General features: G+C 42.2%; 1 protein-coding gene across 4 annotated transcripts in view; it reads right to left on the reverse strand.

Annotated features, from left to right (window-relative positions):
* Positions 1-24221, reverse strand: part of igsf9ba (immunoglobulin superfamily, member 9Ba) — a 73300-nt gene that overhangs the window by 11098 nt on the left and 37981 nt on the right. For all 4 annotated transcript variants that reach the window (XM_030392437.1, XM_030392438.1, XM_030392439.1 and 1 more), the window contains exons 5-14: positions 18880-18997; positions 14729-14870; positions 12115-12260; positions 9670-9812; positions 8844-8984; positions 8627-8746; positions 8391-8541; positions 5453-5576; positions 3449-3624; positions 135-361 (exon numbers count right to left, since the gene is read on the reverse strand). In XM_030392437.1, coding sequence (XP_030248297.1) covers positions 135-361; positions 3449-3624; positions 5453-5576; positions 8391-8541; positions 8627-8746; positions 8844-8984; positions 9670-9812; positions 12115-12260; positions 14729-14870; positions 18880-18997 — 1488 coding nt within the window. The remainder of the gene's footprint in view (positions 1-134; positions 362-3448; positions 3625-5452; positions 5577-8390; positions 8542-8626; positions 8747-8843; positions 8985-9669; positions 9813-12114; positions 12261-14728; positions 14871-18879; positions 18998-24221) is intronic.

Here is a 24221-nt window from a genome sequence, read left to right on the forward strand (position 1 = left end):
CATTTTTGATGATAATAATCAACATTTCCTGTAAAAATGGACTGTACAGAGGTGGAATAAATGCTATCTCAAATAATGTTTTTTGGAGGCCACACCTCACCAAGTCTCTATAACGAACCGTGTGCGTCACTGACCTGAACGAGGTCTCGAGCTATGAGCTCAGTCTCAGTGGATGGGATCAGGTCATCCAGAACCTCCCACCTCTCCCCGAGGCGGAACTCCATGATGTATCGGTCGATCGGCGAGGAGTGGTTGGCTGGAGGGAGCCATGTGAGAAGAACACCGTGCTGCGTGCGATTGGCTGTGAGGCACCGTGGTGGAGTAAGAAGCACCAGTGGTTCTGGGGTACCCAGAGGAGAGCCTTTGGACCAGAAACGTTGCACAGAAAAGTTAACAAAGAGAGAACTAATTCAGACACGACCCAGATAAAAAAAGACAGATTATCATTGAGTGGTGGACAATACCATACATTAGAATCATTTACGGCTTTTGGAATCACTGATCTACATTTTTTTTCCACCATTTTCTGACATGAAATAAAATGCTCATTGCTTTGAGCTAAGTGCTAACGTCTGCATGCTAACATACTGATGCTAAACTTTACCCTGATCACCATCTGCTGATAATCGCCCTCAACATAAAGTAGAACTGAGGATGATGAGAATGTCATGAGGAAATCGAGATTTCGACCAGACGATGGCGCTGGATGAAAAGTCGAAGGATCACCAAAGTTATAACATTTCATCCTGAGGGAATCAAGTGGGTCCTAGCAATCCATCGAATAGTTGTCCAGCCATTTGAAAACCACACATGTGAGCCTCATGGTGGGCTGTAGGAAAAGTTGGAGGATCAGCAAAGTCATTAAAGTCTATTCTCTGGTCACCATGAATGTCTGTATCAAATGTTGTATCGCCTGCTTCTTGTGTTTTGTTTCCCTTTTGCTGTCAGTTTAATGCTTGGACTATATATTTTTCTGGACTTAAACTTTTTGTTAAGTTACCTGCTGGTGAAGCTACCCGGTCAACATGAATGTCTGTACAGAGTTTCATGGGAATTGAATCTACCCTTTCTGAGATATTTCAGTCTGGACGAAGTGACCTAAAGTGTACCTAAAAATTGGCTAGTACTACAAACTGATCTCAGCGTGACAAAAAATGATTTGGTTACTCCTCTGTATCACATAAACGGTGCTCTGAGTCACTCAGTTTGAAATATGTTGTATGCCCTGGGAGAGTAGAGTGGTTCCTCTCCCTGATATACAACCTCAGAAGTACTCCACCTGACCTCAGACTGAATACTAAGAGAGTTTCCTTTTAAAGCGTCTCTCTCTCTCTACAACCCAGCCGCCTAAAAGAGGCCTCACATTGCTTAATTTTTGATGACCTTCGACTGTTTTCTTTGAGGAAAAAACATACGCTTTGAGTCCTGACACAGTTTTCCTAATTGCCCACAAATAAAAATACCCCTACTTGGATAAATATAGACGCAGCGCACAGAAAAACACTCGTCTGCAGAACAATTTCACCCAAAAAGGAAATGAAATGTCGGACATGAGCAAACCAAGTGTGGTAGACACTCGAACAGTCTTATTGATGGCGTAGTAACACAGCAAATCACACTCACACGATAACAATACAGTAAAACTGTCTGGTTTTCAAGGGGGAACAATAGGAGATATTGATAATTAAGGGCTTGCACATAATTAAAAACCAGGAAAATAACCTGAAATGAAAGAACAAGGCAGAATATGAACCATACAGTATAAACCAAACCCCTCATTGTCCGTTCCCTTTCATCCGCCTGTGTGTGAACTAGGTCAGAACTATGCAAGCCTCATTTAACCTTTGTTGAATGAAGGTAAACTCTCCAACACGCTGTTTGTTGAAGCAGAATCTGAGTTTACACTGCGCGAAACAAAGCCGTCACTGTGAGGAAGCCGCCGTCGTCAAGTCTTTGAGATTACGTTTTGTCAAAACCCCCCAATTCTCAGTTTTTATAACCGAGTTCGTCACAGCTTTGGGTCTGGCTGGTAAGTAGGTCGCTTTATGATTTCCATATTTTAAGGAAATGTGATACAACCTGACATTTTTCACCCACTTGCCAGAGTTAGACTACATGGGTTGGACTTTGGGTGCGCCTTGATTTTTCAACACCTTCCTTTTTTTTGTCCTCTCCACTATACGGAGGGAAATCTAGCCGTGCGCTTCCCTCCCTCCATGCCTTTTTTTTTCTGCTGAGACATTGATTTTAAACACCGTACACCTTTTAATTCAGTTTCTGTTCAGATGGCAGTGCACAAAGCCTGAATTGGCAGCGTGCCCTTGAGGCGTGAGTTGGATTTAAACACACATGAATCGAAAAAGATGTAGATACACTTCCAAAACGTTGATTTCAGCTCAATGTACTGACAAACCACTAAATAACACTGTACATCTTTCAAACTGCAAAACGTGTTGACTAGTCAAACACAGGTGGAGCTAATATCATTAATAATGACTCAGTTATTGCGTGTGACGGTTTATTGGCACATCTGAGCAGAGCGGGGCTACGATCGATGTCATCAGTTACACCTCTGCCTCTCCTGCTATGACAATTAAAAATAATTGGAGTGAGAATTATTTATTGTATTGCTCAGTGCATTAAAGTCTCAGTCTAACAGTCTAAACAGCACTGCTAACATCTGTTCTGGGACCAGCTGAGTCTTTACATCTCTGCTGTTTTTTTACATAATGAACATTAAAAACTGTCTCTCAAGTTTAAACAGAAATGTGATGCTTCATGTTTGGCAAATTATGTGGTGATGTTTTCAGGAATGGAATATAACTCTAGATCATGAAGTATTTTGCTCCCTTACATGATAATATGTGCTTTTAAAAATATACAGTATTGGTATTGTTGTCGGTGATCCAAACCAAAAGCACATATTTGTGCACATTTTAATTGTCCCTGGACCTTCTGTTCTCATGAAGCCTAAACGTCGCTGACACATTCTTTAAACAACAGATAGAATCGTGTTTGCTTAGTCATCCGCTGGCATCATTAAAATGATGTGGTGCCTTTTGATGTTTAACATTTGGGCGTTTCCTCTCTTAAATCCTGACAGCAGACAGCCGCACAAATGGGCTTAACAAGGGAGGAGGCAGAAAGTCCTTGATTTAAGAACAGTTAATCACCAGCAGTGCAGTACGAAGGTGGAAGGAATTAAAGCTGTGTGTTGCGCAAATACAAGAAGTTGATACATGAGAGTGTGAATCTGGTCCAAATGTACTGATTTCTTGCTTTCGTGCGTGTGTATATATGAATTTAAACATCTCTAGAGGAGAGTCTCTTCTCCTGCGTCTGATGATATTCAAAAAATTATAAATATAGTTTGGCGCAGCTCAGCGGGTTGATTCTGAAGTCACATATCAGCGAACATGGACGGAGGAGCTTTTAATGAAGAACCCACCTGCAGTGTTGACTGTCACAACTTCGCTGAATGGGCCTGTGCCCAGTTTGTTTTGTGCCAACACACTGAACTGGTACTCTGTCCCAGGCTCCAGCCCTGGCACCACCAACCAGGTCTGAGCACCAGAAACTGGCATCGAATGCCAGTCATGAGGACCGAAGTCTGTTCTCTTTGACCTGAACAGCAGAAACGAGACAGAAAAACAGAAACATTATACATAATGTCCTCACTGACAGTGTAGGGAGGATCACTGCTGAAAATCTGCATCTAATCTGAGATTCAGGCCCCAGAACACTTCTCTCTGTTTCAGACAGCATCCTTTAACTCGTCTTTACGGCACTTCGTGGTCTTGCATCGACCCACTTGTCTGACGTTGATTTAAATGTATGAACCAGGACGGCCCCTCAGGTCCTCTTGAGTCTTTTAGGTCTTACAAAATGCAGAATAAAACTTCCAGACAGGCTGGTTTCATTTTTTGAGCTTGAGGCAAGTGTTTAAAAACCCCTAAGCTTGACGATTCATTCAAATGTTTTATAGTCATTATTTCTTCATCTTATCATTTATTTAATTGTATTCATGCTTTAAATGTCTCAAATCTATTCATTTGCTTTTATCTTGCATCTACTTTATTTTATTCTTAATTCGGTTGGGTTCAGTCTTCTAATTTGCATCAGTCTCAATTTGTTTTACTACAGTCGGTCACATTTAGAGCACTTTGAGTTGCACTCACCTTCACACAGGCAGACTTCATAAAAAGTTAAAGGTGCACTGTGAAACTTTTTTAGGGGGCCCATAAACAAACAAATCCAGAGCTCTTGATTTATGGAATAGCAGTTTGTAAGAGCCAACATGAGCTTTAGATGTACTTTAAATATGTTTTAAAGCAAAACAGGCTTGTGCAGTAATTTAAGTTACGGGGGAGAAGAAAAACAGCCTGGTCCCGCAGTGCAAGCATATTCAACTATATAACAACAATTTAATAAAAAAGTATAATACACAAAACAATTGTCCACACGGATCAAAATAACATCCTTTAACTGTCGACCTTTAAGTTAGATCTTCTGAGGACAGGCTGAAAAATGTTGATAAACAAAAGAAATCATGAAATAAATGCATTAAAGATGATTCAAGTCAGCTTTAATGGAACTCAATAGTCAGTCACACATATATCTCTGTATAACACAGTAGACCAAAGTCGTCATTACCCTTAAAACCAGCCTGTAAATGGTTTTACACGCACGTTTGTGTGATTTGAAAGTGGACCGATAAATGGAGACAATATGCGTCACATTTTGTTCTTACTGGTCGTGAACAGAAACCTTAATTCAACTTCAGGACTACTTGAAGGTCACTTTAGCAACAAAGTTTTAAGGTCAACTTAGCTCAATTTAAATTAGCTTACTGTAAATTATAATAAAAAAAAAAAAAACAACTTAATTTCTTTTGGCATTTTATTCATTTAGAGTTGTGACCTTCAGTCAGTTATCACTGCAGGCACGTCAACAACAAGTCACTGATATTTTACATCCACAATACTTCCCCGCTCTCCACGGGGCTTTAATCTGAAATCTATTTAACATATAATTATTTCCTAACAAGGTAATTACAGGCCTTTGATTCACAAATTTATAGTTTAAGCTACACATGAGGAAAAGTCAGAAGTGTTGTGCGTGTTTTCTTATTATTACAGTCAACAAACACAGGCTGTACCTGGTGGTACTCAAGCAGTTTATTTACTCACATGCATCCAAAAATTAAGTTGCATTACTTTCCCAACACACACCATGAATTATACACATGCGCATCTACTGAGCCCCCCCGAGAAATGTGCTGTCAAAACAAATCTGCTGTGAGCTTCTGATTGGATTTCATATTCTATCATCATCAGTGAACGAGGGTTGGGGGCTCGTGCTTGTGTGTCAAACCAGGCCGATAACCTCCAGGTAGAGTTTCCACATCTGCACACTGACGCCCATTGATCTGAAGTTAAGTAAGAGCACTTACACTGGACCGTACCACACAGAGAACGTCTGCTCGAAGCCGCCATCATAACCTGGCTCCCAGGACACATTAGCGGAGGTTGTTGAGGGCAATACATGGATATTACCAGGAGCGTGTGGGCTGGTGCCTGAGTGGTTCAGAGAGAGACACAGAGAGGGATTTTAAAAAAGCACAATTTACTTTGGATACAAAACTACTTACAATTATCTTTTGATATCACATGCAGTTCTGACACTAGAGAGATCCTCCCACATGTTGTTGGTGTTTCCGCCCCTGCATCATGTATCTGCCTGCTCTCGTTGGATACGGCGATGTTGGCTGAGGTGGGGACCAGTGTAAGGTCAAGTTCAAGAGCAGCGATGTCTGTCTGCGGTTCTGCTCGCACCACCCACATAACAGCTGTGCAGTGTGGCTGGAGGCCAGTAACTTCTCACTGTGATAAAAGAGACCTAAGCGTGGTCTGAGGCGCACAGCTGTCTCCGTTGCCCCGTGACACCTGTCAGCTGAGGGCTGGTCACACGGAGGCAGGCTGAGTGCTGCCAGCTGTGAGACAGTATCAAGTCTCCACAGACACTGGGGCAATGGGCTACTGGGGCAGACTTAGTGACCTGCTCACGACAGACAATAGAAAAACCCAGACTTAAAGGAACAGGAACTTTTGTATTCTTGACAGTGAAGCTAAAGCCATAAGTCAGTTAAAAAGTTAGCTTAAAGTGGGTTAGTTATTGTACACATTTAAAGAGACCAGTCCTGAGTTTGGGGGGATAGTTGTGATCAATACTTGTCTTGAAAAAAGGAACAAAACCAAACTTTAAGTGTTTGAAACTACTGTATGTACCGATTTTAAAAACGTTAAAATCAGTGTACATTTTTAAAATTAAAGTCTAATTCAAACATTCAAGCATTGTGAAACTTCTGTGTTGTGCTGGAAGCCAGTTGTTTTGTTATGTTAGCAGAATCCATTTCCAAGCTAACGTTAGCTTCTGTTGCTCTCTGTTTGCAGAGCAGAGAGACGACACCTACGGGCAAAAAAAAGTTGTGTACATAAGATCCTGGATACGTTGGATATGAAACAGGCAAAACCAGCTTCACTCAGTGTTTACAGCGAGGAGATAAGCCATGTACACGGCTAAATCTCCGGCGACAGGATCCTGTGGTCGACTCTGGTGAAGACAATGTAAATGTCTGAAGTTACATTTTGTTAGAGAGGTAAGAAGTGTTCTCGGGACCTTATTTTCCTCTGAGAAGAGCTTTTTTTATTCAGTTATAAAAAAGAAAAGTATTTCTGGGTTTGTATTGTTACCTCACTAACATTGTAAACATTAAAATTTGAATTCTTCTCGAAAACTACATAGTTGCCCTCTCACGGAAAACATTACACAATCCGTCAGGCTAGAAGCGATTGCTCAGCTGAAGTTAGGTTGCCGAACTGGGTTTTAATGACACTCCTGAATTTGTATGGGTCCGGATACTGAAACTGAACAAGCAATCACCACAACAAAAGTGGCAGACCGAGCTAATAGTGGCCTGACTCTGGATGCCAAAACTTTACCAACACTGATGGCATTTGGCTAGAAACACCCCAACAAAATTGCCAGAACCAGCCCATAAAATGGGCCCAATTCTGGTGCCAGTCTCTGACAGAGCTGCCTCATATGTGAACCAGTTGACAGCCTGTAGAAAGTAATGAGTAACTCATAATTCTACCAGAGCTGACTCATAATTCTACCATTATGAGCTCTGGTAGAACTCATAATTCTACCAGAGCTACCAAAATATGTCTAGTTAACTAGTGAGCTTTTGACAGAGCCAGGCTAGCTGTTTCCCCCTTTTTTAAGTGCTCATGCTAAGCTAAGCTAACCAGTAACAGTCTTTAGCTTCATATTCAGCATACAGACATGAGAGTGGTCAAGAAGTATTTACCAAATTATTTCTTAACCATTTCTTTGAACTTCTTTGAGCTTTAAGGAATTTAAAAGTCACAACTTGTGCTCTTCCTTCACAGAAATTGTCTTAATTTGCATTAATTCATCTGAAACCCATCTTTTCTCGGCTATAGGGGTTGAATATCTGTTACTCAACAGACTGGTTTTTCGGTGGAGGATTCCTTTAAAAGCCTGGACCAGAATCTGAACATGAGGAACAAATCTAATAAATGTTTCCGCAGGGGAGAGCGCTGTGAGCGTAATGAGAGTAAATAATGCCCGACAGCACAAACCAACCCCCAAAACACAAGACGTTGTGCCTCTCATTGCTATGCATTTGTGTACTCAACACATCATTCGCATCATTTCCCATAATAATCATGTGTCAATGAGGATTTTGCAAGCCAGTTTCAAAACTTTGTAAAAGGCATTTATCTACTCAAAATGGCTGCTATTAGAGCTGTACAGACATTGTCACAACTTCAACAAGCACAGGGCATAATCGGTGCTACCATCTCACTTAAGTTACAAAGGCCGTTTAATGAGGCTGAGATTAGTCCTTAAAACCTGAAACCTATAATTTGCATTATAGGCATTAAAGGAGACTTTCACAGTGTTCACTTAACTAACAACTTACCAACAATGTAATCGTTCCTTCAAAGCCCTGTTTTAAAAAATTCAAACTCTGCGTGCCTTTGTCGGTTAATTTAAGAGTAAAAAGACGTCCTTGGTGCACCGACTCAACAGACAAAAGGCTGTAGCGACGGGTTATACCACACTGTAGTCACAGATTCAGCCTTTAAATGAAGCTATTACAGATTAGATCTAATGAAATTTAAATGATGCCCAAGGGGAAATTGGGCAGAGGCAAGGTGTTTGAGGGATGACGGTCGCCTTCATGTGCCTTCAAATCGTACAGAAAAGAAGGACAGACAAGAAGGATTCAAAGCGACTCTGAAAGGTGAGTTTTTGTTGAAACAACTTGAGCTGAGAGCGGCGTGCAGATTGTTTCGTACCGATGACGAGGATACGCGTGCTGGCAGTGATGCTCGTGACCACATTGGTGGCGACACACTCCCATTCTCCGTGGTCCTCCTTGCTGAGCGACAGAAACTGTAAGCTGCCACTCGGTAGGATGTTGTGCTTACTCTTGCTTGGCTTCCCCACCTTCGATGGACACAGAAGACACGGTTAAGAAGTGCGGGAAGAAGATTCCTAACTTATTTTTGTCATGCGTTTCCGTCTGCTGCACCTTTCTCCAGGTGATGGTTGGTATATCAGGGTCTCCAGAAGCAGCACAGGGGATAACTAACTCTCTCCCAGCCTCCTGACGGTACTCCCCCCCAGGCCTCACATTAAAGTAAGGGGGATCCTGCACAGACACACACACACACACAGCAGAGCATCATGGGCACGTCAGTCTATGCTACGACATGCAGAAACTGAACCAAACGTGAGCGCCGATGTACCTTTAGCACCAACGTGGCAGGGGGGGACATGCCCATGGTACCCAGGGCGTTGTAAGGCACACAGGTGTAGGTGCCCAGGGAGTCTTCTGTGGCCTCCGCCACCCGGATACTTCCATCTGGCATCAGGCTCCAACCGGGGTACTGCGAGACAAGATGGGGAAGCATCTGAAATGCTTGATTCAGAGCTTTGCACTGATTTCTGACATTAGGCATGGCTGAGTGTGACCTTGATCATATTTTCTATTTGTTTATTTTTTCCCTTATGCTCTTCTAGGTGAGTGCACTTAATGTTTAGATGGCTGGGGCCTGGCGGTGATTATATCAGTCAAAGCATGCTCATTGTATTTCTTTCTCCCCCCCCCCCCAAATTGAATTCAAGTAGGATGAATGAGAACATTTATGCAATGCAGATCTGCGCTCGACAGCAGCGAGAAACTATGGTCTGACCTCGGGGACAGAAAGATTAGACACTAGACAAACGGAGCGACAGATAGCGGAGTGACCAGAGAGATTCTGTTTCTAGATGGCAAATGATTGAATTCTTTGCAGAGAAAGCACGATGCTGAAAGGATAACAAAGCTGTAACAGTAATCTTTGTTGGCTGGGGCATTGAAGGCTGCGAGATATTTTATTTTTCTGGAGAATTGATCAATATCTCCGCACAAGTACAGGACAGATTCAATAATGACTGTGGTTTTAATAACAGAAACAGTCACACTAACAGCAAAGGGCAGCAGTGCAGAGATAATTATGTACCAAAGCAAAAGTACCAGCACCATAAATATAACAATACTCTAGAAAATTCGAAGCCCTGAGGCAGACGAACCTTCTCCACTCTGAGCGGATAGCCGTCCTTCTCCCACTTCACTGATATCACAGGTGGGTTGGCGTCCACCGGGCAGCGGATGATGCCTGGCAGTTTCCGTGGGACGTAGATGACCGGGGGCATGTTGATCACTCGGGCAGGGTCTGCATGGAAAAGGACAGGTTCGGTATTAAGGATACTTGATGCATTATCGAGTCAAATATGCTGTTTCTGCCGTCTTACTTGATGTAACAAACCAAAGCAGGTATTCATCAGAGAGCACAGAGTAAAAGATCCCTCCAAACTGGCCAAACGGTTGCCTTTTTGGTCGTACTCTCAGGACGAGAAGTTGATTTAAACATTATTTTTTCAAGAAATCACTGAGATGTACACAACGAATGTGCTCCAGAGAAGTTCTAACTTGTCAGGAGTTTTCCCACGAGATAGTGTTCAGCCCAGACATATTCTGTCAGAGGAGAGATGTGTTGGTAACGCTTATCGAAAAGAATGTTTTATGAGGAGGACTGTGTGCAGGAGGCAAAGGAGAGTTCACAGAATCACTCCCGCGGAAACAAATAGGTTCATAACGTTACACTTTTTCTGGGATCCTGGAAAAAAAAAACAGCTGTGCAACAGTGATGATCCCGTCACGATAAAAAAAAAAGAATGAAAGCGATTTTTAATATCAAACTCTGCTTGTTTTCAGTGGGAATGGACTATATCCACCACATACTGTGATAAAGGAAATATCCACAGGTACAGCTTAGTTCAGGGTTTCATATCTGCCTTGTTTCATGTATTTTAAATGATAGGGGAGCTATAATATATAGAAGTTGTGTGTAGACATGTTCAGATTGTGCATTTCTCAAGACTTGGAGACATCACACACCAGTTGTTTGTTGCTTGTCGAACACATTAAAAGGCGGACTGGTGGACGAGACGACTAGGCTTCCGAACATCATGTCTGCATGCGCCTGTGCAGTTTGTGCAAGATGTGCTGCAGCGTCACTACAGGCTGTAAAAGGATGTGGCACGCAACATAGCTGAGTGAAATGACCTACCAGTTTGTTTTTTTTTTGTTTCTGTTTCCCTGAAGCTGTAAGCTGTGTATGTTTCTCTCTTTCCTCTTTTCTCTCTCCCTCTCCCTGGTTTTCTTCTCTCTTTTCACTCCGGCTCATCTCTGCTGGACCATTAGCGGACTCTGTCTCCCGGGTGTTGGTCCCTCACACAGATGCTGGAGCTGGATCGTCGCTCACTTATGTTACATAACCTACACATCTATCTGTATTTTTGTCGTCAAAATTAGAAAACACATAGTGGAGAGGACGTCAAATAGCCAAAGGTGCATTTTTTTCTGCTTTTTCCAAAGCTTTTTTGAAGCTCTAAGATCAGAGGGTTACATAAACCCTACTGATTGAAAAAGCCCCCTGAGACGCTGTGATTTGTGATTTTGGGCTCAATAAATAAAGCTGACTTGACTACTTATCGGCTTCATTTATCCATGAACCAGGCGAGTGCCTTTCAAATGTTTCTACCTACAGTTTTAATGCAGTTTTTTGCAAATATCAATTTTGAGTTTTAACACATTTTGTCTATATGTTTTTTTTCTGTTTTTATTCTTGGTGCTGACAGATACACATTTTGTGCACTCATCTGAAGTCTCTGCACAAACGTATTTTCTTTTCTACTTCTACTGCAGATTTGTGTTGTACACCATCGAGGAGTCGTCCTTCTCCTCGCTGAGAGAAACTGTAGGACACTTAAAAACAAGTATTTTTAGTCCTCGGTTGACTTTCTGCACAATTCCTGAGAGTGATTCTGCGAGGCTTGATAAATACAGGCCCAGAGTTTGTTTTTGCATAAAGCATCCAGGACACTGGTGTAATTATGGTCTGCTGTATTTGAGGCCAGTGATGAAATCGCTGCCTGTAGTGCTGTGAATCCCCCAGCTCTGCCTCATACTGTAGTGCAGTAATCAATGACCAGCAGCAACTTGGGAGCAAATTAGCCTCAACGTACAAGGGGCTGGCGATGACACGTCAGATGGCCAGGAGTGGCTCTTGGCTCTCGTCGGTCAGAGCCGGCGAGCAGGAAGGTCACCGTTTCATTTAGGCGGAGCCGGATTCAAAAAGAAGAGACAGGGGAGAAATGGAGTCTGAGGACGAGCCTCCCGTCTCCATCTTTGCTTTCAGGAATGAGGTTGGAGTCGGGATAGAAAAATAAGAGAATTCGCTCAGAATGTTAAAAAAAAAAAACGGTCAAATAAGCTGGGCGTGCTCCCCTCTGTCACGTCTGACCTTGAAATTCAAGAAGGTTACTTTGTGTTCCAGCGTGAGAGCAGCGCTGCCAGATACTACAGCAGCCTCCAACACAGGCAGCCTCCATACTGCTGCTGCTGTTCTCCTCCTCGCACAGCTCGCTCTGCCCGCCCCTCCCCCTCCACTTTGTTGCCACGGTAACACTCACACTGAACAGTCAGGTAGGCCGATGCCGAGGGCGAGATACCGAGGCTGTTGCTCGGACTGCAGGTGTATTTCCCGGCATCCTCCGGCTTGACCCGGAAGATGATGAGGGTGCCGTCGATGAGGATGCGCACTCGGAGCTTCAGATCACTACAAGGAGACACAGACGTTTTTGTCACACACTGAAGCAGGACAGGCCAGACATCTATTTCTTTTCTTCTATTTCTTTCTTCCTTTTTTTTTTTTTTTTTTTTTTTGGGGCTGAGCTGCATGAGGGTGCCATAAGAGAGCAGCAGAGAGTCGAACAGCAGCTCGGCTCTCTGAGAGGGATCCAAAGAACACACAGTACAGAGCAGGAGACTCAAATAAATCTGCTAATTGCAATAATCGCCAAATGGTGCAGCCTTCATGTCCCCCCCCCCACACACACCCCCCCACCCGACACCGTTTAAAATTAAACACAGTCATGATGGAGCTGCTGTCCTTGTCCACACAGAGAAATATTTTTTTTAGCATGAAAGAGAATTGACGCTCAAACAGAATATGTCTTTAGATAAAATGCTCTCCAGTACGACCCACTTTTATTAAGGGTCTCTCACTAATGTTGTTATTAAAAGGTTCGTGAATCATTTATTTAAGTGTTCAGTTGATTTGACTGAGCTACCATAACTGAAGATCTGAGATGTAGTAGATTCGTCTACTCAGAAAACAGACGCTTCATCTGCAACAGATCTTCGGTCAGAGAGTCACACAGGAACAGAGATCTCAGCTGCTTTCTAACTTCGCTGCCACGGGTGCACAGTGACATAATCTTGAACAGTCGTATATCATATTGAAAAAATACACAGCAATAAAATGATGTTATGTGACTGTGGAGAAGAAGCTGAGATCTCTGTTCCTGTTTGACTCTCTGACTGAGGAGCTATTAAAGATGAAGTATATGTTATTTGCAATTATAATTGTGTTGTTATTAGATACATGTTCCTATTAATGGATTCTAAATGATCTGAAAAGTATTAATTAATGATTTATTGACAAATGATGCGATAAAATAAGATAATGTCAGGTGCTAACTTGTAGCTTTTAGTGTGTTTTTAGTTATTCGGAATCTGCTTTGACACTTGGAAAAAAAATACTATGATAAAATGTAGTACTATGATTATTATTACAGAGACAGGCAGAAGAGGAATATAAAAGCAGACATTAAATACACTGGAAATTTACTTTAAAAGGCTCCATACCATAACATTGCTATACTTTAGTCACGGGAAATGAGAAGCGTGTAATCGTTCCTTTTGTATCAAGCTGATAAAAAGCTGCGGCATGACGCGTTTGAGTTAGACTATTCAGACTATTCAAGTGAACTCAAGCAGTGATGATGTGTGAACTATATATAATACCAGTATAGTCGGGCTCGGTATCGTTCACATTTGAACCGACAAGATGTTCCTGAAAGTTGGTACTTTACGTATTCTGTATAACTAAAATGTCATTTCAGTTGCAAACTACAGCAGTGATTTAAGCGATGAGGCCGTTGATGCCTCGCCGCTCGTGTTGGAGGGTTCAACTCTGCGGGCGTCAGCTGTGGCTGCTGTGGTCGACCTGCTTTCAAGCTCAAACACAGTGCACTCGTCAGCTTTTAGATGGATTTGATGTTTGACCAGGTGTTTCCTCTGGTTAGATCTGTTACCCTGGGCACTGCTTATATCTCGGTGCTCACGGTGTTGTGGGAATTGACTTTGGTCAATTACGGATATTAGCCTATATGTATGTAACAGATGTGAATTGCACACATTATACAGTATAGTATTAATACAATGCTATGAAATACACATAACAGAATTGGTAGAGAATACATGATGTAGCCATGAATATCACAATATAATCATATAATAATATAATTGATATGATTCATTGTAAAGTGTTACAACTCCCAGAGTTATAACTCACGACCCTTTATGAAATTTAATGCAATCATCTCCAGTGAATCTAACCCATCCTGCAAAAAAAGACAGAAGAAAGAACCGAGCCTGGCGCCACGAAGCTGTTTAAAATTAGATTGGACTCTTCAGTGCTTCTCCTCAGACACTTGTTTTCCCCGCAAGTCAAACTCCCATTCACTTGTTCTTCCTTCCCACTTGTTCTGTCTGTCACTCGCTCGCTGTAAAAACCTCTCAGGCTCTAAAGACCTGCTCTGGGGAGCCCACAGAGGTCCTGGCTACGCTTCAGATCATCGCTGCATGAGAGGCATATGATGACACAAGGCCTGAGTCATGTGATATTGTCATCAGAGCGCACTAACTCGCCTGGCAACGTCCTGACAGACCCCCGCCAGGCCTCGCTCTTACTGCCTCTAGGGCCGCAGTAGGACAGGGCACCGGCACGCACACACACACACACACACACATATAGACACACAGTCTAAATCGAGGGCTCTGAGACACACAATGTCATTCACATCACAAACGCCTCACGCTGCCTGTGCCTGGTGATTTAAATGAGCCTTTAGGCGAGGGGCCTTTAAGTCTTAACCTTAGCCGAGTGCTTAACTTAGAAGTTTCCCTGCGGAGAGTTTTACTGCAGCTACAGTACAGAAGTGAACTCGATCATAACTTTACTTCTTGAAGTAGACGTTATCCTCCTCCCAGAACCAGGTGTAGGTCAGGTTGCCAGGATACGCCTCTGCTTGGCAGGCGAAGAGTGCATTCTGGGATATGTTGACAGTGATGTTTTCTGGTGGGGAGACGATGTATGGAGGCCCTGAGGGAGACAAAGACACTCGTTTTATTTTTTTGCTCACAGAGCCGTCTACCGTTTTAACACATTAAAGCTGCAGGAGCACTGACACATCTATACATATGTTACTATGATGCATTTCCTTGCAAACAGATGGCTGATACACATCAAACACACACAGAGCAACATTAGCAGTTACTCACAGCCATGTTTATGTTCACCTGACGGATAAGTCTAAAATGAACTCTCTTTTTACTCCATTTTTGGTCTCCACCACCTCCTGACAGAAATATCTGTCTCGTCAGCTGTTAAATGCTCCACTGTGTTCACCAGCTAGTCGACAACTGTGTCTGTTTGTTGTGTGTTGGTGAGCAGGTAGAGTACACCAATTTCATGAAAGCAGTGACTGAACCAAAGCAGCGAAGCTTCGAGCTGTTAAAACCAAAACAAATAGCTAAAAGACATTAAAGAACTCCATGGAGGTCAGTGACGCCTTTCACATAACACATACTGTAGTTCAGTCCAGTGGTTGAACAAAAAAATCAGGCTGCCAACACAGTATCCTGGAAGTGCCAAAATAAAAAAGAGGATCATTATTATTGATAAATTCTTATTATAAGAAAAAAAGATAATTTAGCTTCAACAGCCTCACCTGAAGACAATGATTTTTTTAAGTGCAACTACAGAAGTTTCTCAACTGACCACACGTTGCTTTTGATTAAGAAACAAACCCTTGAAATGCACATTTACAGTCTGCACACATTTGTCTCCATAAAGGTGAAATGACTGACTTTGTCTTCACTCACATGTCAGTTTGTTTGAGGAGTGTTTGAAGCCCAGAAAATAAACACACATTTACATACATAAGCATTAAATCCCTGATGGACGAAACAACAAAAAAACTAATAGTAACAGCAACAGCACATCAATTTGACTTGCATGAAACACTTCCTTTTCACTTCACTTGGGATTCACCCTTTGAGCAGCAGTTAAAACACTTGCTAAGTGAAGTGATTAGCATGTGCAACCATTCTCATATTATCATTATTATTAGTATTCCCAAATATGAGCTGTATCACTCAGGATTTACCTCATCACTGACTAGACTTTAATTTAAAACATTTAGCAAATTGAAACAATCTCCACAATTTTACTATGGAACAGTTAGATTTAATCCTATTACTAATCAGTGACGTTTTCTGTGTCACACGTGTCTAAATCAGGTTAAGTACAACAGATTTCTCACCATCACTACTTAGAGAAGAGAATTAGAGAGACAGACTGCATTTGTTTAAATCATAAACAATCCTATTGAGCCATACGCAGGCCTACTCTGCTTCCACTTTGGGGATGTCAACATTTTTCCAGGATTAGGGTGAGACAGAGCACACACTATGCATTTATTTACAATATATCACCGCAGTCTGGTGTGAAATACAGTGAGCAGGCAGCTACTGCAGCCTTAATAGTAGTCGGCGTTGAAGCTCACGCGTGCTTCACATTGTAAACTTTTCATCCCTGATGTACTCGAGGTTTGCTCTGAACTCTCAATAAAACAGCAGAAGCCATGAAAGGTAAGCTGTCTTTTATGAGCGGGCCCAGATACAAGCCTCCTGGTTATTTTCCTCTCAGCGTGCTCGGCTTTATGCATCAGGTGGGACCACTGACGGCAGCGTGCGGGTGTCTAACATAACAATTAAAAACAGATCACTGGAGTGAGAATCATGACTCCTCAGATATCTGCCTGTTATTGCTCTGAGTCCTGATCACACCAGCTTTTTTATTTCTTGGCGCGTTTCGTGCCAATATTCAACTCAGCCGTGAACATTTTATTCATGTGGTTTTTCTCAAACTGGGCCATGGATTCACACGTTGAGGGATGTTGTACGAGGTGAACTGTGTCACTGTTTGCGTGCACGATCAGTCAGGAATGTAGCCTCCAACACAAACCTTACTGACGTCATTCTAGTATCAACATGACAGCAGTTAACATGAGATTCAGACCTCATCCCCACACATGGATGACTGCAAACCTTTTGTAATATTATCCCTCAGTGTCTCATTTTCGTGACAACTAAAGGAGGAACCCTGTTACAGGACATAATAAATATTGGTATGTCTTTATATTAACGTCCTTATAAGATGTTTTTAACATTATTATGTGTCAATATGACCAAATTAATGTTAATAATATCATCATAAACAAGTTCATTGTAAGATTATAAGAAACAGTTTATAGATGTTTAAGAATGTCAATAAAAACCTTGTGAGTCCCGCCTATTGTCGCTCTGTGCTCCAATAACAGTTGAGTGAGTTTGGTACCCAGATGAACCTCTGTCATCTTCCCCATTTCCTGTTAAACTGAAATGTGCAATGTGCGAGGTTGACTTTGAAAAGAAAAACAAGTTAAGAAGATAGTTAGAAGATGTTATTGGGGGACCTGTACCTGCAACTCAGCACCCTGACCGCATGGAAGACATTATGTTAATACTGTCCCTGACGAGATTAGCCTGATCTTCATGGACACATTACATTGTTTATAGTATCTTAGGTTAGCTATTTTCAGCAAAATGCTGCCTAACTAGCTAGCCAACTTATAACGGTTACCTAATGTTACATCAAGAAGAGTCAGACCATCAGTGTCAGCCAGGTTTGCGTCCTCTTTATTTCTGTGGTAATGTTAAAAGATTTGGAAAGGGATGGTTAGATTGTTTACTGACGTATTTTTAAGATGACGTGATTTATTGTTAGTCAGACAAGATCAGGGCTTCTCTCTTTTCGTAGAGATCGAAATAATAAACAAAAGAAATTGGACATTTCTGGAATTAAGTGGAAAGTCTAAAACATTTAATAGCTGCACAGCACATAATGAGTTTCACGCTAATGTAATGCAGTCATCCCAAATCAGTCATAATGCACGTCATTTGGTTCTCTATGCAAACTGTGACTTTACTCTTGATATTTCTCTCTCATATTATTACGTTTTTCCTGGAACAATATGATTTTCTGAGAAAAATGACATTTTCTCTCGTATTACGACTTTGATCTCTGAAATATTCGATGATTTAATCATACTTGCGCAATAAAATCGTCCTTCATATTGATTAAAAACACTGCCTACAATGATCCAAAACAGCAAGAAATACAATTAGCTGAAGCAAGATTTTAAACATTTGTTCTCAATGAAAAAAATAAACAGTTTTCACTGCAGGGCTCTTGCTTCCAACAACAGTCCACCACTGAACGACCTCTGCTGCAGTGTGCTGTGGTCGAGAGAACAGTTATCGTGGTATTAGCGGGTCCACTGGAGGCCTGCAGACTTAATGCAGTTGCATCACATGCACCAGTGGTTACGCTGCTCACTAGGTTACAACACAATGATTTTTTAATGTGTGTTTGCAGTGAGTGCGCACGTACACTTACTACACTGTAAACAAAGAGGGGAGTCATTCGTCCGCTCCGTTTGCAGCAGCAGAAGTCAGGCATTAAAAATAGACCTCACGCTAACTCTACTGTAAAGGCAGTAGGCTCAGATTCTTGTTAAATACACACTCTTAGCTCCCCTCAGCCCTGCAGTATCAGGAGACTGAGAGAACCGGAGGCTGGCATCGCAGCCATCTATCTGATCTGTGTCTAGCAGAGAGCCTAGTTAATGGACCGGAGACAGACAGTGACGTTCACACAGACAGATCCTGTTGTACACACATGGCTGTGCAGAAAGAGCACGCACACATGCACACATGGAGGCCCCAGACTGAGCTATTGACTGACTGACACAGACTCAGAAGCTGCGTTACATACATCAGCACACCAGAGAGTTGCATGCTTCGAAATGCTACTACAGTTAATGCCTTCCAGTATAAATAATGAAACTCAACTACTCTAATGATGCAAATGCAATAGTTGGCCGCAGGAAAAAAGGATTAGAAACATGTTTTTTTTTTTTTCATTTCCAAATCTGGAGCAAATACATTTGTCAACAACGCTTATTAATAAACTCGTTAAAACTGTCCTGGATTCATGGATGCAGTACCTTGAACCAGCAGACGGGTAGTGTGGAGCACCTCTCCCTGGTCACTGTAGGCTCGACATGTGTACGCCCCTCTGTCGTCTCTCGTGATGCCAAGGATGGTTAGACTGCCATCGTGTACCTGTGGTGACATGCACGACACAAAACACATCTACATAAAACACTCTACAGCCCACACGATAGTGGTGGAGGACATATTCCTCGATTGAGAGGAACAGTGATTGGCAGAAAATTAAAAATCAACAACAATGGTGATTGAAAAGTAATTGAAAGTCTCCCAGCTTGTCAAATACTGACACTAGAGGTCGGCCTGGATTCTAACCCAAAGCATCGGTATTTGATGACCTGTCAGTGAGACTCAATGATCAACAATCTTTCTCCAGATTGTCTTTCTTACATGTAAGTTTCTCATATATTAATATTTGCTAGTTTTTTGAGTCGCTTCAATCATACTAAATTGATATTTCTGATTTAAGGAGTTTGGTGCTGTTGGTGGGCTAGGAACAAGTAATCTATTAACAGACTAATCATTGATTTAGTTAAAGCCTCAACTCAGATCCTTTCCTTCAAATGGAAACTGATGACGCCACCTAATTTTCTGGATTCTGACGCAAAGACGGCTAGATAGCTTTTTGTCAGAGTAGCAACTCGCATCAACACATAACCTAAGTTCAGCACATGAGTTCATTCTATAATTTAGACGTGGCAAGAGACAGAAATGGAGCCCGGCTACCTTCAGTTATCCAGAAGATTTCGTGCCTGATGGCGGTCAAGATACCAGAACATAAGTGATGTTTACGGGGAACCAATAGAAACGCAGATGTTATTCTGTAACCACTACACTTGCGTCATTAAAACTTTGTCTGTAGCCAGTTTAAGTAAAAACACCAACACCAAACTATAAAAAAACTCGATTACAAGTAAGATCCCTAAAGAACATTCAAAATATTATCAAAATGAAATGAAAGTATCAAAAGTAAAAGTACTTATTGCAGTAAAATGTTCCCTGCGAGTGTTGTGCTATTAATAATAACACCATTAGATTATTTTCACTGATGCAATGCATCAATGTGTTTTTTTATCTAATCACATTTCATAGGTCTGCAACTAATAATAATCAGTGATAATCAGTTGATATCAGTCATGCAAAACTTAGCACTTCAGCATCGACGACGTTGGATATCCTGCTTGGCATGCAGAACTTAAAAATCAACACATTTGCCAGTGAGCACTCTTTCTGCCACTTGCTGGTTCTAATAATTATGACTTCTGCCTTCTGTGACATTGGGTTCATAGCCTCTCTTGAGCTATTCAAGTTGACAGGCGAAAACTCCTTTACTTGTTCATATCGCAATATCACAATGTGAGTTTTACCATTACAGAAAGTAGTGAGAAAGCAGCTAATCCTCACCTTTGACGAGCTAGATCCCTGAAGAGTTTGGAATTTTAGCTTGATAAACGACTGAAACCATCGATCAGTTGTTGAAGAAGCACTAATTGAGTAAACGACACAACAATTCAGCTCTAACTTTGTATGCTGTTGGGTAGTTTAATCTGATGTTGTTTTGTATGTACAATCTCAACTGCTGGAGTAAAAAGTACAAATACAAGTACCTCAAACATGTGCTTAGTAACATTCCACAGCTGGTCGAAGATATATAACACCCTCACTTCTTGAAGTCTACTCTAAAGAAAACACATCCGACACTTCAGAGTCATGAATGTGTCACGCTTTAATTAACTCCAGGTCTGATTCCTGCATGTGGTAACCTTGGAAACGTCCGACTCCGTGTTGCCGTGCGTCCCCGTGTGCAGCCACTGATGAGAACCAATAAGTGGTGAAGAAACACATTAACCAAACCTAATAGAAACACCCTCATAAATTATGCAACAGGTTTTTGAGAGAGGCTCTGTCCATTCAAGTCACACACAGCTGTAGTCTGTCCATTCATGCAGCTGAGAGGGGGAATCTGCTACGCCCGCAGAATTATTCCTATTCATCTGTCTTTCAAAATGCTCTATCGCCAAGAGATGAGACTAGTAGATCGACATTTATCAGCTGTCAGTCCGTCGCCAAACTGACTCATCACCGCCCGGATTGTCTATCACGAGGTAACACTCCGTGCATCGGCGCTGAATCATACGTCATGTGTTTCCTGATGACAGCGTAGTGTGTGAACCAAACATTGACGTGTCGCAAAGCTTCGGTTTTAAGGCTCGTGAAGCCCTTTGAACGGATTAAAAAAGTAGTAGGAAAGATATTAAAACTGATGTCTTTATTTTAATTTGATGCTCGCACCGACTGCTGTCTAGCTGAGTTGGCATGTTTCACAGCCTCCTTCACATATCAGTAACTTTTACTGAGCTGCTGTCATTTGAGGGGTTACGTTACGCCCGAAAAGTAAGAGCCTCTCCCTGAGACGTCATGTGTTTAATTACTGCTGGTGGTATTTTATGAAATTCACCTCACATTTTCACCTTACAATGAGGCAACAAGGGAAACGAACTACTGGATGCAGAATCTGAAGGGCAAGGGACAAGATTTTGGCAGCTCCTGGCTTCCATTTGTAGTTCATTTGTGATCCGTTTGTAGTCCGAGTGGTATCGACCAACCACGTTCGAGCAATCACATCGTTTGAGAGGGTTTGACCACCGGACTGTTTTTCCTCGTTGATTTCCCCCCAAAACATCAAATCTGACAGCCGTGCAGATGTTACCTGCAAGCTAGTTAACAACGTATGCACCGACTCCCTGTGTGCACATCGAGTGTTGGCATGTGTGCAGTTTTTTTGCGATGCCCTGGGTGAGCGCCACATCTAGTGCTATGTTTTTTTTTTCTACTTTGTGGGCAGTCGCGCTTCTTTTTAAATTCACCTCATGTTCTGTCTGAATACACGGCTGCTGCTTTTTTTTTTTTTTGAGGGGGGGGGGGGATTTCATGTTGCACTGAATCCATAGAAATGAAATGAAATCACTGCCGAATCGAATCATTTCACTTCGACGGTGCGAGCAGCAGCGATTGCAGCAGACTTCCAAGACAGTAACAGGATCTGATGATATGTAATGGCCGCCGGTCCATTCCAATACTTTCTGTGCCATAGCTGTACTCAATCCGAGGTGAGGGGGAGAAGATTAAAGAAAGGGAGGACGTGGAAGAGGAGGAGGAGGAGGAGGAGGAAGTCTGCAGCAGATGAGGGTAAAAAAGGGGAGAGAGAAAAGAAGAGGCAGGAGATAAGGTGAGGCATGAGATGAAGGCAGAATCTCAATTTCTGTCACTTCACTCACACATCCAGAGAGACTGATGTCGGGGCTCGGAAACAGCAGGAGGCCGCTGTTGTTCTCCTGCTCCCCTTTTTTTTTTTTTTTTTTTTGCACTTGTGATTTGAGTCCACGTTGGGGAAGACCCTTATAATCCCACGTAGGTTTCTGTCCTCGTTTTGTTCTGTATCTTTGTTTTATGGTTCCTTTTTTTTTTTTTGTCCCCGTGCAAATAAATAAAGTAATAAAGTAGAGTAAAGAGAGGAGCAGCAGGAGGAGGAGGAGGAGGAGGAGGAGGATTCCTCTTTCTTTCCAACCCTGTCCGTCACATTCTTGCCTTTCTCCATGATGTCTCCATGGATCTGAGCATGTGGGTGAGCAAATACACCCTCATGCTCGCTCAGCTCTCTTCTCGCCACAAGAAGGAGCTTTCCCACTCCGAACAAACAGCCAAATGGGTAAAGAAAGCTGATAAATGTGCTGTTTTTTTCCATCTCTCCATGTACAACACGGAAGCTAGAGAAGGCTCTCACTAGCGCTTTTTACATTTCAGAGTAACGTTCGTATTAGGACTCATGTAATATTGATGCAGAGCAGCGGCATTAATAATACATCAGAATGTTGTCTAATCATTTATGGAGGGAAGGGTGTTAAAAAGAGGCGACTGGAGGCAGAGATGGCGGAGAGCAAAAAGCAGAGGAAAACTGGAAGAGGAAGAGGATGAGGAAGAGGTGCCGCTGTCACTTCCTGTATCACACACAAGACTGCAATATCAGTGACATATGAGAGCGTGGAGGCGTGCAGAAAAAAAGAAAAGGCAGCATCCACCTTTCAAAAAAGTTCCAAAAACAATTACAAGCAGTATGAAAGCACCCTGGACTTGTTAAGCATAATGAAGCTACCTATTATGCTCAAAGCGATCCTGCACTTTCCTTTTCGTAATGAGCCGCTGTGATTTAATTTTCTGTTTACCTTGACCTCCCTCGTCTACTTCAGATTCCTACTTCTGCAGGAACGACTCCCGACAATCACCGGAGTGCAGATGTTGCGTTCGAGCACTCTCTCCGGCTCCACACGTAGGTGTAGAGAGCACTTGTGCCAGTATAGTGGAGAGCAAGAGAGCAAGAGTTTTCCCACTCGAGGAAAAAAGCGACATTTGACCCCTTCGCTCGAGATGCAACGAGACGTGGCTGCGATGCATCATCGTCTTGTCGGAGCTGCTGGTGTCTGTGAGTCATGATGGAGCAGCGTGTTAACTGTCTTTGATTCCGCGCGGCTAAACACCTTTACAAACCTGATGTTTATTGTTGACGGTTTATATAGCCGAGACATTTCTCTGCTGTCAAAACCACAGTGAGGCCGTGCCAGAAATAATCTTGTCATGACATCAGACCGTCTGTTTTTTTGGCAGTTTTAGCCACGGGAATAAAAGCAGGCAGCGACAGACAACAAAGAGGATTGTGAGGTGTGCTGCCAGGAGCTGTTTTTAAAAAATTGTAAAAGTGGTTCAAGGTGGAGCTGATTTTTACTGAAGACATTACAGAGGAGCGGGAAGAGCCTGACTGACAGTCCTGCTGCTTCAATCACTGACATCGTTAATCAATCAACAGCTATTCATTCGGTGTCAACTAAAAAAAACAAAGCGAACTTTGTTTCAGTGTTGTACCACCAGACTACTGAGCAGCTTCTTCCCTCAGACTGTGAGGAGAACTCTTAATCAATCCTCATCAAAAAAAGTTTTAATTTTGAATCTGACCTGGCTACGTTTGCTTATGTAGGTCATAAAGAGGCATCAGGATTAATCAGCTAGTTAATCAGCAAGTTGCTTCAATGAATGTATAGTTGTAGCATAATGGCGCTTTATTTGTCACTGTAAAAAACTCATTACATTGGCTGGTGCACTCATAAATCTTGCAACGATCCCTCAAATGTGTTTGAATCTTCTTCGTCTGCAATATTTTCCCTGAAGAAAGTTTGATACCAGTTATATCAAAGAATCTCTCTATTCTACGCCAACCAGGCCGTTGACTAAGAGCGGTGATGGAATGTAACTTACTGTACATTTACTCAAGTACTATACTTTCTCT

The sequence above is a fragment of the Sparus aurata genome, chromosome 2 (genome assembly GCF_900880675.1).
Source record: "Sparus aurata chromosome 2, fSpaAur1.1, whole genome shotgun sequence".
Taxonomy (NCBI): domain Eukaryota; kingdom Metazoa; phylum Chordata; class Actinopteri; order Spariformes; family Sparidae; genus Sparus; species Sparus aurata.